At 35.0% G+C, this 15,830-nt stretch overlaps 1 protein-coding gene, 1 long non-coding RNA gene and 1 pseudogene across 3 annotated transcripts in view; 1 reads left to right on the top strand and 2 right to left on the bottom strand.

The window, feature by feature from the left end:
* mRpS29 (mitochondrial ribosomal protein S29) overlaps positions 1 to 6,665 on the bottom strand; it is a 44,987-nt gene extending 38,322 nt beyond the window's left edge. Inside the window, exons 1-3 of one of the 2 annotated variants that reach the window (XM_069053414.1) lie at positions 6,495 to 6,665; positions 5,474 to 6,436; positions 5,195 to 5,417 (exon numbers count right to left, since the gene is read on the bottom strand). In XM_069053414.1, coding sequence (XP_068909515.1) covers positions 5,210 to 5,417; positions 5,474 to 6,426 — 1,161 coding nt within the window. In that variant the 5' untranslated portion in view covers positions 6,427 to 6,436; positions 6,495 to 6,665 and the 3' untranslated portion in view covers positions 5,195 to 5,209. Of the gene's footprint in view, positions 1 to 5,180; positions 5,418 to 5,473; positions 6,437 to 6,494 lie in introns of those variants that run through there. The other variant, XM_069053404.1, reaches the window with a different exon arrangement.
* On the top strand, positions 2,200 to 5,295 carry LOC138134894 (uncharacterized). Its single transcript, XR_011160835.1, has 3 exons — positions 2,200 to 2,823; positions 2,915 to 5,000; positions 5,165 to 5,295. It is a non-coding gene; the product is annotated as an uncharacterized lncRNA (long non-coding RNA).
* Positions 6,666 to 6,849: 184 nt separating the features above from the next.
* Positions 6,850 to 8,930, bottom strand: LOC138134888 (peptidyl-prolyl cis-trans isomerase NIMA-interacting 1-like; annotated as a pseudogene).
* Positions 8,931 to 15,830: the final 6,900 nt, after the last annotated feature.

The raw sequence follows: 15,830 nt of genomic DNA, 5'->3' as shown, positions 1-15,830 counted from the left end.
GATCATAATTTTTTTAATTGCTGTCAATGCCATCTTTAACCTAATCTCAAAATTACCCGTTCACACAGCTTAAATTTTGCAAAATCGTTGTTACTTGATTTTGAATGTGTACGGGAAAGTTTTGAAAGCAAGTGTACCTATCTAAAAATCTTTGTATAACAAGAATATTATTTTAAAGCCAGCCAATCTTAATTTCTATCAGATTGATCATTTATTGTTGACAATTGTCTTGAAAATGACACCAATGAATTCTAGTTTGTGCGTAAACTTTACTTAATATCAACAACGTTGGTTTAAAACTGACGTTTATTTGACATTTCACCGAAAAATTAGCTTAGCAGTGGCGTCGCGTTTGGCAATAAAGCTGGTAAATTACCCATTCTTACGAATGTAAAATATTAGTCTTGTTTGTTTTATAAATATTCTCCACTGTCAGATAATAATAATAAAATGCACAATTATAATTCCAACGTCTAAAATAAATATTAGCGTTTGAGACCACAAATTGTCTACGCCCATGCAATAAACGCTTATTTGCATATTGCATAGGATTCCGCTACGATATGATATGACCGATAACGCAACGCAACGCTTGCTCCGATTTGTTTTCTTTTTGATCACTGTGTACTATCGTGATCATAAATAACGACTACACTAGAAATTTGGCTGTGTAAATTCGAATGAATGTCATTATGACAATTAACAGATTTTCAAAAAAAACCATTCTGCAAAAGCGAATACATAATGGTGGTACCATTAGAAACATTGCTGCCGAACTGGATGTTAGCACTAGCACTGTGTTGCGGGCGGATTTATTTTCACGAATTTGAAAATTTTAAATATTGAAGTTAACAAACGTTGACAAATCTCAGTACGTTCACTCAGCTTAATTTTCAAAAAATCTCAGTGGCGTCCCAAGTTAACTCCAATCGTTTTTTATTATCACGATGGTACTTTGTTAGATGTTATAGTACAGCGTACTATGGCGGACAATAAATTTAGGCCGGCAAATTTCTGACGTTTCGAAAAAATCAATGCAAGCGACAATTTATTGTCATTATGACTGATGTGTTAGTTGGTCAAACGGAAGGTTTTCAAGCTGTTTGGCGTTTCCTTCGCCCTTTTCGTAACTTAGAGATCACCATAACTGATTGGTAGTACGCACTTCTCTCTGGTGCACGCTTCCCCAGGTTTAATTTTGATTATACGCTGTCACGATGACAAGAATGACAAAAATCGAAAATGGGGTTAGTTGGACATAATGCCAGCTTCCAAGGCGGCAGCTTCACATTTTGATGTCAAGCCAATGACAGGCCGGCCTAAATTTATTTAAAAAAAATCGGTGTAGTCCATTCCTTATTGTCATTATGATTGATGTTTCTACTTGTCACTTTTGAAAGTCAAGCAAAATGCCATCGGCATCAAATTTTAATAAAATTCAAATAGTAACTCTTGCACAAAGAGGAATGTCCCAAGCTGAGATTTCGATGGACCTTCGAATACCTAAAAGTACAATTTCGTCCATTCCTCAAATCCTCAGAAATGGAGACAAAATCGAACTATTGAAAGACGCCAAGACTCAGGGAGGCTTAGGACATCTACTGCAGAAGAAGATAATATGCTTCTCAATAGTTCTTTTATGACGGCTCTTGAAGCGGTAAATACAAGCGGTTTCCCAGGTTCCTTTAGAACCGCTCGCCGTCGTGTAAGAACAAGCGAGCTTAAGAACCATGTCGCGGCAAGAAAATTAAGCCTTACACCTATGCATAGGGAGGCCCGCATGGCATTTTGTTTGGACCATCTAGCAAGAGACGACGCTTTTTGGGCGCAAGTCATTTTTTCAGATGAAAAAGTGTTTCAGTCGTGTCCAAATGGCCGTCTAAGGGTCTAGAGACCAAGGAACTAACGATATGATGAACCGTACATCCAGACAACGGAAAGGATTGGTCGATTTTCGGCAAACATATGGGCATGGATTTCAGTAGATAGCCCCGGGGTAATTTTGCATGTAGAAGATCGGCTCAACAGTGATGTTTATGTTAGGATCCTTGAAGACGTGATGCTGCCTTCAGTTTCAAGAATTTTTCCGAATTTTAACTTCATATTTCAACAAGACAATTGTTCAGTGCATACAGGACGTAGGGTAGCAGAATGGTTCAGGAATAATAACATAAACGTTCTTGATTGGCCGAGTCGCAGTCCAAATTTGAACCCTATGGGGACTTTTGGTTCGTAATTTGCAACAGCGACGACAAGTGATTCGGAATAGGGCAGAACTTTTGACTGCGATTACTAATGCATGGCAATCATTACCTAGGAATGATCACCGAGATTTATGCCTCTCCATGTCGCGTCGTGTAAGACGAGTTATAGACGTCAATGGAGCGATGATCAAGTATTAATTTTAAATTTCATTCACTTTATCTTTTGATTTAGCTACTTAAACAAAAATAAATGTTCCACTTCCTTGTCTTTGCCTTAATGTTTTTCGTTTGATTTTTTTTAAACTACGGCATACTCGTATAATTTCCAGTTCTCTATTTGGTACTCCAAAAATAGTCGCAAGTCTGCCTCTAGTGCCACAAGCGTCGTGTGGTGATGGTGTAAGAGTGGAACTTGTCCTTTGTATTCGCAAAATTTGAACTGATGGACTGAATGACAGATTGTCAAAATGACAATAAAATAACGATACAAAAGCGAGGTTATGGGTGCTTAAGGGTAGTTTACACTTTATGTCAAGGCCTTGAAAGTGACGGACGAAATTTTTTGGCCGCAATAGTACCTAACGAAAGTTTTAACTATTTCACTTCTTTAGGAAACTGGGTAACGAAAATTTTAGCACTTTTTTCACTTCTATAGAAAATTGGGTGAACACTATCATTTTGTTTATTGAATGTATTTTTCATTGCCGCAGGCACCAATTCTTTAATGATGGGTGACGATACGAAATTCAGCGATTCAGCACTTAACAAGACATTACCTTCTGTTTCTGAAAAGGTTTTGGAATGCGCCATAACGTCCAAACGATGCGTGAAGTTCCTGACTGCTGGAGATCCTTAGTATACGCTACCAGTGTCCTCGAACAATAATTTTACCGTACGCTAAACAAATACGAGGCTTCTTTCAAATACCTAGTTGTTCGTCTTCCGGACCACATATGAAGTGTCTTTCGTCTTTTGCACCATGATTAAGTTCAGGTAACATTAGAAATCATTATCATACGTGTAAACAGTATGAAGGCTAAATTACACGACACACTAGTTGCTATGTAAGTGTTTTCTTAAGACTGTTGAATTTGATGTTGTCCCAGTATTGATGGCAAGACTAGGTAGGTACCGTCGATGGACAAATAAAACTGGGACAAAAATGACAGACACATAAGTCAAAATTTACAAATTTGCATCTTTTAATTACGACTTTATCACAAATAGGTTAACTTTAGTATGACATATTATATAGAGACTGACAAATATATTGACAATTCAATGGTCTAATTTACATTGATTAAATTTTAAGTGTCCCAGTTTTATTTGTCCACCGACCGTACTATTCCGGACATGGAATCTTGGCCACAACTGACATTTAACTGACAAATATGTGTGAACTGGCCTTTATTGAATATAACCCAACTTTTGACTCGGTAATGCTATTTCCCTGCTTTTTTGATGTCACAATAAAAACTTCAAAGTGATTTTTAATAATTGTCATTTATTAATGACACTAATGATTGGTTTACATCATTTTTTTTTAGAAATGTCAAAAAAATGTTGGTCAAGATTCCGTGTCCGGAATAGTACATATACCGGTACATTTTTTTAACTCTGAACATATCGTGCGTTCATTTAAATTTATCACACCACTCGTGTAAAAACGTAAGATTTAAACAGCTGATCCATCATCCGTAATCCATAGTCCGTTCACAATCGAATCTTCAACGCCAACTTTGAGGTGAAATTAAAAAAAACGATAATTGAGGAGCAACTCTTCAAAGCGCATTATGGCACATAAAACGGTTTTTTGGGTAGAAGCAAAAAACGTATATTTTTTAATTCGATTCACTTTACGTTAAAACTAAACGGCCATTTGAGAAGTTTTGTTAGATGAATCACATTAATGATCTCATTTAGATCAAAAAGACCCTAGATATTTAGAAAATATTAAAAAAAGATCGGACATAATGCAATTTGATTCATTCTTGTGAATGTAATGCGTTTTGTTGTGGTATGTTTGGACATAATGCTTATTGTTACTTAATCGTGAAATTTATTATAACATTGTAAAAACCGAGGTAAACACTTAATTGAAAAGCCAAACTAATACTAGACAAGATTTTTAATTGAAACTTATAATTTATAAACTAAAAGACACGATTGAAACCGCTAATTTGAGGTTAGATACATGCCAAAATGTATCCAAAATGCCAATGAAACAACATAATTCGTTTTGATCCGTCTACCTCGATGGACATTATACGTTTTGATGCAAGCATCAGATTTCAAACTGAAATTAAATAGAGATACAATTTTATTTTTAGCAGTTTCTTTAGGTAGGGCTGTAAAGTAGTTATAGAGGATTACAAATCCACTTCAAACTGAATTTTGGCCTCGACTGGACATAATGCGATTTGATTAGTTGCTCCTCAATTGTTGTTGAAATCTTACCGTTGTTTGTGCTTTTACATGAATGGTGCGTTCACAATCGGCTCTTCAACGTCAACTTTGACCGGAAATTTAAATGAAGACCCGATATCATTGTACGATAGGAATAAATACTGTTCTTAAATCAAAAGCATTTTTTATGATACACTCTCCTGATTACTTACTGTTGAAATAAAACGATTTCGTACCATGACGTTCGCAATATTCTATGTAATTACTTTCATTCACTTTACTTTAAAAAAATATGCAAAACGAGAACTGTAATGAATTCATTACAAAAAACTGTTTTATTCTGAAGTCATTTAAAACATCATTATTACTGTAATTCAAGATTGTTTATACGTCAAGGCAATGAAAAGAAATGTGCAGTTGCAGTATTTTATAAACAATAGTGAATTGTAATGATAATTTTGATAATTTTTTGTTGTGTACAAATTAAATCAGTCTTAAAAAGAATTTCACATCTTAATAGGCAAATTTCCAGTTTTACTATAATAACTTTGTAGGCCATTAAAAACAAAGTTTATAAATATTACCTTTTTATTTTACACCTACAGGGATGTACACAACTGCATCAGTTTGTAAGGGTTAGATGCACTGAGAAGGCTGAGTTCCTTATCTTGTCCTGGTACATAGCGTACCCATTTACGTTCTCTATAATAATCCATACAACTTGTCAATTCTTTTGGGGTGTAGTGGTCTACAAATACTGGCACAAATGGATCCAAATGTTCGAAACCATCTTTTCCCAAAAGATATCTAATTAAATGAAGAATAATTAATAATTCACTCACTATTACATAACTGATGGTTACCTTGGTAAATGCGATTTATGATCTTCTTCGGCAATTGCAATTTCATCAACAGTCACAATAATAGCAGAATTGTTCCAGTCAAATTTGGTTAAATTTAGGAAAGCCTCAGTCAACGTAATTCTATGTGGAGGTATGACCTCCTTTTTTTCTGCAAATACTCTTGTATGTGGATAAAAAAATGCATTAAACCCATCTATAGCCACCAAAGTTTTACAAACTCCAGCTCTACTCAACTGTTTTATTTCCTCTGCCAAAATCACTATACAATTTGAGGCATATTTAAGTCGATTTATTCCATGGTCAACTAACTCAACTAAAGGCGAATCTTTGGGCGTAACTTCTCGTTTACTCCAAACATGATCTTGTGTGGTTCTAAACTCAGGCTTACTCAGTAGGTGCTCATTTTGTGATTTGAAATGCACCAGCCATGCCGCTGCATCTATATTCAAGTCTATAAAGCCTTCTTTGGTTTCAGAGTGACTTATTTCTTTACACCTCCTCATCCAGTTACCTACCCAAGGTACATGAACAAGGAGAAATTCAGTTTTGTGAGCATAATGTAAGATGTGGGCTAATGACAGACTTTTTCCGTTGCCTTTTTTACCGAAAAGGACAAATCTCACAGCAGGTTTTGTGTAATCAATTGATTTTAAACAATTCATTATGTCTATAGCAGGTTTTCGGATCATTAAACATGTCTCATTAAAAGTTCTGGTTTGTATTTGGTAGGATTTGGGTAACCCTCCATACAGATAGATCTTTTTTTCATCATTTGGTATTCTGTAATATTGTCCAACATGGTCTAGTGTGTGATTTAGAACATTATTTTCCTCTGTACGAAAACTATGTGTTTTGGTGTTTGGCTGCACTTGAGTGGCAGTTGATAAATGAAGTGATCCCAAAGATCTACCAATTCTTTTCAAAAGAATTTCCGCACTCACAGATTTCATCATTTTGCTTGATCTAAAATTTTTTATCAAATTAACCTAAAACCAAAAATTTTTCTTTGGATTTTTCTTACCCTCAATTTTGTTTAAAAGAGTAACTGTTGGTTAGGCCAATTTAAGTTTTTTTTAGTTATAGTTAATACGAAGAGTGATACACATGCACTTGGTTGGTAGAACATACATAACCTCAACTTTTTTCAAGAAAATGCAGGCGTAATAATTATTTTTTTTAAACAATATAATAACGAATAATTTTAAAATTATCCAAGTAGTAATACTGGGATTTATTTAAAATAATTGAACCTGAAAAATTGAAAGCAGTGATTACGTCGTGGTCATTTTAACTCCCTTTTATTTGAACGTCTATTATTTTGGCAATGAACAGGTATTTATTACTTTGTACTATATTAATTCACAATACCTACAAAATTGCAAATAACGGGAGTGCTTGGCGCTTTATTGTGCATTACTTAGAAATAACAAAAGCGTCTATCAGTTAAAAAGTATCTCAGTTCATTGATAAATAAATAATTATTACATATAACATTAAGAGAAAAATGTACAGAAGTTTTACAATTACATCTCTGAATGTCAGCATAATATATAAACGTTTGGTTTAAATGTGTCATTAGAAGTTAAAATGTTAACAGGACTTGAAAGGGTCAATGAATGAATATAATACCTAATAATATAAAAAAATATCTAATGACAGTAAAGTTTAAACAGTACGCAAAATAATGTGCACTCCAGAATCGGTGAAGACAGGTTCTGAAAGTTCCCCAACCTTCAGCGCAAATGAAGCTTCTTCAAATGGTTTTTGCATAGCTCCCTTCTTGAATGATCCAAGATCACCTCCCCTTTTGGCTGACGAACAGTCAAGAGTATTTTGATGCTAAATCGGCGAAAGACGCTTTTCCTTGAACAATTTGTTCACGATATGCTGTAAACATATTCTTTACAAAACACTTTACCAACCAGTACAATCTTACATTTAACTAAATCCAAGGCTTCTTCTTTTGTTCGGGTGATATTATCTTCCCTCCACGACGATGGTCTGCGTGAATCTTTATGTTTGACCAGTAAATGGGAAGGAACACTGAACTTGCTCTGGACCACTCGAAGAAACTGGCTCTGCTGGTTTATCAGGAACGTCCCATTGAGACTCTGGTGTAAATATTGAGGTAATAATGCTGACCTGGAATTGGGTACATTACTGGACAAACTGAAGTCGCTGGTAAGCGAAACTAGAGGGAAAATGGGCGAGACAAGCAACAATCGAAACTTAACCAAATTGAAAAGTTACCAACCAGATATAAAATTTGATGAAAAGGAAACTTTTGTTCGCCCTTTAAATGAGAACATTAAATAAGCTTCAACTAACCGGTTGATCGACTTAACCGCTTTTCCCACCCGGCAGGCAACTGTTCATCCGCCATTTTTCCTGGAATGCGTGTTTATTTCATATAACTAGGAGGTTATACCCATTTCCCATTGATTTAAACCCCTCGTCTTTGACTTCACTGTAGTCTGACTTTCTTAGTTAAGTTAAAATATAGAATCTAATTTGTTCAATTTGACTGTATGAATAACATTCATCAAGGTGCGTCACTTCCTTTTGCCTCACTGTGGCTTTGTTTCTTTCAATGTCGCATGTGCATTTGTTCATGTCGTAGTCCGCAGATTTAACTACACTTCGTCGATTGGAGGAGGCACGCTCTTCCTTTGGCGTAGTCTCGTTATCGGGGTCAGACTCCTCCTCTTCGTCACTACTTTGTGTGGATTGTTCCTCCTGTTCGTGAACGAACGTGATGCTGGGCTGTGTCGAGATTACTGATGTTGTATCACTTGCACTAGCGCTCGAAATGTTGCTGGAGTCATCCTCTCCAGTGAGAATAGCTCTAGCGACTCGTTTGAGATTACTTAATGCCTCTTTAGCACTACTTCCTTGCACGTCTGCTGCCCATCGTCGTATATCGTTCACCAACACTCGCTTCTCTTCATATTCGTAATCGCTCATTGCTTGTTTTAGCATATTCTCGTAGTTTGTTGCTAATCTACGGAATGTTATGCAGCAACGACAATCACTATTATGTTGCGTGTCCTTTAGGTGTATCCATACGGTTGTAACGTCTGCCATCCAAATTGCCAAATCAGCTTTGTACTCGTCTAAATTAAGTCTATCTTGCGTCATGTATCTCGTTGGATGTGGACACACGGCATGGAAAATCTCAACTACGGCTGCTTGTAGCGTTGGTAAGTTAGACTGAGGTGTTGGAGCGATGCGTTTCACTTCGTCTCCACTCCATTTATATGATGAAGGTCTTTCAGATACGAGCTTCTCCAAAGCTTCTAACTTTGCCAGATTTTGCTTCTCTTCGTCTTTTGTGCCTACGCTATACATTTTGCGTCTGTTATATTGCAGTTGCGGAATAACAGTATTAACGCTTTACCCTCTCAGGGACCAGGTTAATAAACTAGTTATATATATATATGGTTTATTTATACGGCTAACTTCACTTCACAGTGCCATTCGGGTTTAAACGTCATTCAATCGTTAGTTTTCGACATAAACTCTTTAAACGGAAGGTTTGATTGGTCCGTTTGTCCAGTTGCCAACAAAACCACCAATCAAATCTCTCAAAAATGGCAAGCCACGTGTAAATGAACGTTTTTATTATCTGTGACATTAGCTGCGTACAATTTAGTAATCAGCTGGGCGGTGACAGTTCGATTTCGAACGTTTGCGTGGTTAGATATCGACTCGCGTAACGCTAGACACGTCAGTTTCGGCAACCACTATTTTTATTTGTATGCCCTTTGGTTAGTTTTGATTTATCTGTAAAATTTTTAGTTCAATTTACTCTGCCTCATTTTGATTTTCGTGGTGATCGTGTAGCAGCTGTTCATTTGTATTTAACAGGAATTTGGCAAGTGGTTGTTGGTGAAAGTGTGGGGGTGTTCTTATATGGTAAACAATAGCCTATTCCTGTTTACTGAGATCATTTTCGGTAAGTAGTCTTTAATTTTTAGTTAGGGTGATGGTAGAGTTAATCGGTCGAAACGTTTGTGTTTTAACTTTAATATAGGTCATTAATTAATCTAGTCCAATTAGTATTATTGCCGCATCAATTACTTGATTATTTACCAGAAATAACGAGAGGAAATGTTGATTTGATCGATTACAACATTAATTTCTTAGAAGACTGTTTGTGGTCGAAAATTGTTAATGAAAACACCTGTTGAAAAGTATGGACAGGTGAAATAAGACCTGCGTTATCTACAGTTGAATGACTCATCGCTTGGGTTTTGTTCCATCTCCGACTTTAGTTCGATCATTTTCTGTGTTGTCTCTTAATTTTCGGCAAATACTTAGGAACTTTTTCGTTTTTCGGAAGTTCTGAAATTGTTTTTTCTAAGTTCAGGAACTTACTGACTTATATTTTGTTATACTTAAATAAGATCCGGGGTTTCTCGAATGGTGTATACCTACAAGCGAAAGTTTTAGCTAAGATGTTCAATTTTTGCCAAGATCAACACCTGCTTCAAACAGATATCTAAATATTAAATCTAAAAATTGACCTTTTTTTTACATTTACTTGATTTTCAAATATGCGTGTCCGTTTTAGTGAATTGGATTCCAGAGAAAAGTTTTTTCATTTAATTAATTTTTCTTTAGTGGACGAATTTTTGTGATATCTAAAAATAATTGAAAATGACCAATGTAATAATTACCAATTTGTCAGGTCAAGTGAGGTCATAACATAGTTGCATTTATGTATTTATAAAGTGATAAATTACAATTTTGCCTGATTTCCTTCTCTTAAAAATAACTAAAAAGGTAAGAATAATAATTACCGTTGTTTGTAAATAATCTTTTCAAATAACGTAAAATTGATCGTACATTTTCGTTTAAGGCCATCGCATTCAGTTAAAAATTTAAATTTACATTAAAATTGAAAAATGTATTCTCTTCATGTCTTCTAGAGTGAAATTATAGTCTGTTAAAATGTATTATTAGCTTGATAATATGTATGTAGAATCGAAAATGCATTTTTAAGGTGATTTACCAAAACTATACATTTGCCACAAGTTAATAAACATTCAGTACATTTATCTTGATTCTGTGTATGTCACTATTTTGATATCGTTTGTTGTGTTTTAACAATTTTAACCATATTTGCGAAATAATATTATTTTATTCAACACAATCACCCATGAACTCTATGCACTTAACACAACGTTCACAAAGTACCTATGTATAAGTCCAAATGCTTAGAAAAGAATTTGTTTTCTTGATTTGCAAACTATGTCTCTAGACTTCTAGAGTATTGATCACCATCTCTTTTGATGTAGATCTTCATCCTTTATAATTCGAAGAGGTCAAGTCAGTAGAATATGCCCGATAATGTTAATGTTAACATTAACAAAGAACAGTAATATTCTCCCGTCATCGATTTTCCTTGCTGCATGTAATCAGTGAAAATTACACTATCTTTATTCCAGAAAATGGAGGCGAAAACTTTTCCGGTAACCTTCTGCACCCGAATGTTTTTGAGTCGAGAACTAGCATTTTTCCACTATTTTGACATTTCTTTGGTCTCTGTTTACTCGGTGTTTCATCCATTGTAACTATACGGTCCAACTACCTTCTAATTGGCTGCAAATCCATCTGAATCTTGTCACCTTCATTCGCTGTTGATCAGCTTTCAGGCATTTGGGTATCCATTTTACTGATACATTTCTCATACCCAATTCATTGTTAATGTTATGAAAACGCGTTCATGTGAGTCAAAGTCTTCGAGATTGGTTTTACAACGATTCATCGATCTTCTTTTCTATTGTTGACGCAGAAATCGGTCTTCCAGCTCCCTGCTCGTCTTTATTTTTTTTACTTCATTTTAACGCTATAACCCAGTTTTTATCGTGAAACAGGAACTACATTAGCTGCTAATGTTGTCAACATGTCATCAAACATGTCTTTGCCAGATAACTCCTTCAAAAATAGCAACTTGATCACTGAACGGTACTCAATTTTGTCAAAATTCAAATTTCTATCCGAGGTGGATAAAAAAATATTCGAAAATGACCGGACCTTGTAATGCCAAACTTTGCACATGCATTTATCAATGTTTATATTTAATTGCCAGTAACGCATTTGCTTTTGTTTATTAGAAATTATCAAGGTTAACTATTTACGAGTATCAATACCCCCTCGTAAAGTATTGGAGAATTTATTTTCTGATATTATGGTACATACATATTTTCTTGGTCTAGACTACGTGAATATCTTTATCTGGAAAATTTGTTAATTTAATTTAAAAATAGGCTGAAATATTTGTGACTAGTTGCTAGACAACTAGGAAAAGTCCTAGGTAAATGATAAGTGAAAGATAATTCTTCAGGGTGTTGATATAATGAACGAAGATCAATACTAATTTTAGTACAATATCAACAATTTTCAATACCAAGTTTATACAATACTAAATAAAACGGTAATTGTTCACTTTAACTACTTCTGGAATTTTCGCGTTTTTTCTGGCTAGACAGCCTCAGGACGTCCTCCTACATCGTTTCCCATCAGTCAAACCTTGTGCAAATGAAAATTTTCCTTACCCTTTAGTTATACTAAGACTTGGCGCGACCTTGAAACACAACAAGAGAAAAAAAAAAGGCATTTGCACAAGGTTTGAATGGTGGGACACGATCTAGGAGGACGCTCTGAGGCTGTCTAGCCAGACAAAACGCGAAAATTCCAGAAGTAGTTAAAGTGAACAATTACCAATAAAGCATTTAGGTGTACGGGAAATTTCCGGTTTGTTATCTCTAATCTCTTTGAAGTAAAAAATGAATCCAGTGTAATATGTTTGAATACGATTTAGAATGAATAATAGTCCATTTCTAGTAAATATTTTGAAAATATCATTCTTGAGTAGTGTCGATTATTATAAAAGTAAATATCACATATTAATATGTATGAATATTTGTACAGTGCGATATTATTTAATTGATGTCAAAGAATAACAGAATTCTGTTCAATTTTCAGTCAGAGCAATGTTTTATGTTTGACTCATTCCTGTTTTTTATTGGTTACGTGTTTCATTGAATATGTGAAAATTGTTAACTCTGAAAAGGTTATCGTCGAGGTCGTCGTCTGTGTTGTTCAACTGTAACGGTGTGTTGATAATTATTTGCATGCTAAATTTGTTGTATGTAATTGCTTTTCGGTGATCTGTCAAAATAAAGCAATTTGTGATTTACCTACTTCATTTTGGTACATATTTACCGAACCGAGCCACCGCGGACGATCTAATTTTGTGATACGAAAATACATAGATACTGAAGCACTGGAACCAGTTAATGACATAATTTGTATTGAAAAGCAAAATAATGTAGACCTTCAAAATATTTTCATGAAGATGAGAGTTGAAACTTGATTTTGAATGTGTCCACTGGGACTGCCAGATTTAGCTTCTCAACTCAGACAAAAACTTCTTGAGTTCTATTTTTTTGAAGGCTGAGATTTTGACGTATTCGTTTTTGAGAGTATCACCACTGAGAGTTAAAATAAATAAAATTTAATTATTACGACCAGGTTTAACTGTAAAAGTCAGATCGTATTCGTACAGTAAGAAATTTTATCTGAGCAAATGTTATCTTGCATTTTAGTGCAATATCAGAATGTGGCGTTTTGGGTATAAATTATTGTTGCTTTATCAGTTTAACTAAGATTAGGAAAATTATTGCCGAGGTACTGTTCCTACATACTCGTACATACATAGATCTAGCCTTGAGCAAACTTTAATGGTTGTGTACAAACATTGAGAACACCTATTATTTATGACCCCATAATCGGTATTTATGTTAGTATTAACACGATGTATTATGCAAGTACATACATACTCATCTAGTTAGAGTTTCAATTAGGTGTATCTGATTCCTAATGCGTTATTTATTATTACTTCCGATAAATTTCTTATCCACGTTTCTTGATTTAATGCAGAACAGATTATCGGCTTGAACAATGTATATTTTTACTTTTGAAAGCTGGACAATCCGGGTCGGTAATTTTGTTCAATATTTATAAATCAGTGTAAACAAACGGTTTTGAAAAAATAGTACAGTATTATTTTAGACCGTCTGTAATTTGTTGAGTTATTTTGAATTGGGAAAATATACTGCCCAAGGGCGATTTATTCTTTTTAAAGGAGTGATTACTTCCTGTTGAGAGAGTAGTCTCAACAATAAAAGAAATAACAACATGTAGGCATTCGTCGGACATGGTGTAGTTGACCGATGACGCGGACGACGGCGTAGTCACTGTATGACCATAGTTACAGCAGCGAACATGACCTAGTGTTCCGCTCTGGTTGACTAATTTAGTGGATATATGTACCTGCAATAGAAATAATAGAATATGGAGTTGGTTACCACGGAGCGCTGGTACATTAAACTAATTAGTCTGGACAAAACTACGTCTAATATGTTAATTTACATTTACATTTGTATGTATTCAGTTATTTATGTATATTGGCGGCTTTCTTGGTGATATAATACTAACGTGTGTGCGGTGCAGAGGAGGCGATGGAAGGTCAGTGACTATGGTGGGTGTAGAATGAGAGGTCATATTTGTGTACAAAATCTTATTTGGTTTTTGCGGATTAAAAAACATCTAAACCTTGCGTAGGCTTTTAAAGTGCGAACGTTTTTGGCTCGCTTAAAATTTGTTAAAAAATTGTTTTTTTTGCATTTTTAGAAATTGTGGCGAATCGTTTAAACTCGGGTCATCGTTATCTGGGTAGACGTGTAAGTGTGTCATTTGCGCGTTTTCGTTTTGCCATACAAAACCTTCACCTATCTGCGATGATACATATTTTTATTTTGTAAACTTCAGCTTACGCTATTTCGTGTTGAGGATTGATGACATCACAGCGGATGAGCAATCTCGTGGGCATCTCGGGGCTGCACCCCTATGATGCACTTACACGGAATAATTTTTGTAGGGTGGTGCTCAATGCGTGGGTTTGCTTCTGAAGGGTGGCGCTCGACGTAGATATTTTTAATTGGTCTGTGAAAATTGGACGTTAAAGTTTTGTTCAAACAGCGTGGTTGGTTCAAGACACCTCGTTTGACTGTGGCAATGGTTAAAAACCTGTAGGCATCCATGACTAATTCTGTCTAACCCAATGCCAGCTAGCCGTGCAGAATGTAACTCATCGGTCACTGGTAAATTTGGTTTAAACAACACACCGGACAGTTCAACGTTTCTGGTCAATGCTGATGGAAAATTATGTTTAGTTAAAGTCTTCATGGTGACGATATTGACTTGTGTGTGGTTGTTGGTGGTTTAATCTGTAATTTTGTCGTAAAATCGATGGTTTCCGGTCATGCATGTTACAAGGTAAGTGAATGGTAGCTAAACAATCGCTTGACATCTTCAATATTTCCAACACGCAGTATTTAAGCCTAGGATTTTGTTGGTGATTCATCAATTATGTATTCGTAACTGAACATTGAAATATGTATTCTACTAGTTACTGTGGATTATGTAAAGTTCCTAGGCAAACGCAAGAACGGCGGAATGAAGTGATTTTAATCGGTATTTAAAAGTCGCTTTCTCCCTGATATTTCTGCAACACTGGGCATCATTTATTTAGTTAACAAATATATTTCCAGAACGTGGCTTATTTGAATTTAAATGAGAATTTAGGCATTTTATAAAACCTGTTGAGTTTGTCGGTGTGGGAATCACTTTGACTTAAGAATCTTTTTTTTTATACAGCCACTTTTTGTAAGTAGACATGTGTTGCATTCATTTAAGAGGTGCTTTCTCAATTGCTCTTGAATTAGATGTACCTACTCGTAATAATTTTTATTACAGTTCGTTTTCTAAACCTCATGTGTTTAATTTATTGAGTTAAATCAGCGTAATTAAAAATGTTATGGTGTGAAACAGGTTGTAAGTGCGGCTGTCTTCTCTGAGCTATTTGTTTTAAATAGCTTTTAATGTCAGGAAGTAGCGCGATTGTCATGATTACTAATCACCAGCTGTTTTTAACGTAACTCGATCATGCTTCCTTAAATAACAACAGACGTCCTTTCTTTGGTTGTTCCCGATTTTTCTTTAATGCAAAAGAGATTAAGATTTAAAGTTTTATTATCTTAATTCCCCAAAAGGCTCCATTACTCTTTCGACGGAATGAAACTTAATGAAGGCTAAATCTAAAAGACAGGAGTAGTCTCCAGAGAATAAAATTAATTTGTAGATTTCGCAGCCATTTCCTCTTGAATGTTTGTTTTAACGGCGCGGATAATAAATTCTAATTTTGCAGCGTTTCTTAAAGAAAGAAGAATTTGTATTTTTAAGCGATTTGAAACCGCTTTTTAATACTTTTTGAATTAAGTATGCAAAT

The sequence above is a fragment of the Tenebrio molitor genome, chromosome 1 (genome assembly GCF_963966145.1).
Source record: "Tenebrio molitor chromosome 1, icTenMoli1.1, whole genome shotgun sequence".
NCBI classification, from domain to species: Eukaryota; Metazoa; Arthropoda; class Insecta; order Coleoptera; family Tenebrionidae; genus Tenebrio; species Tenebrio molitor.
This window is presented reverse-complemented; position numbering and strand designations above follow the sequence as displayed.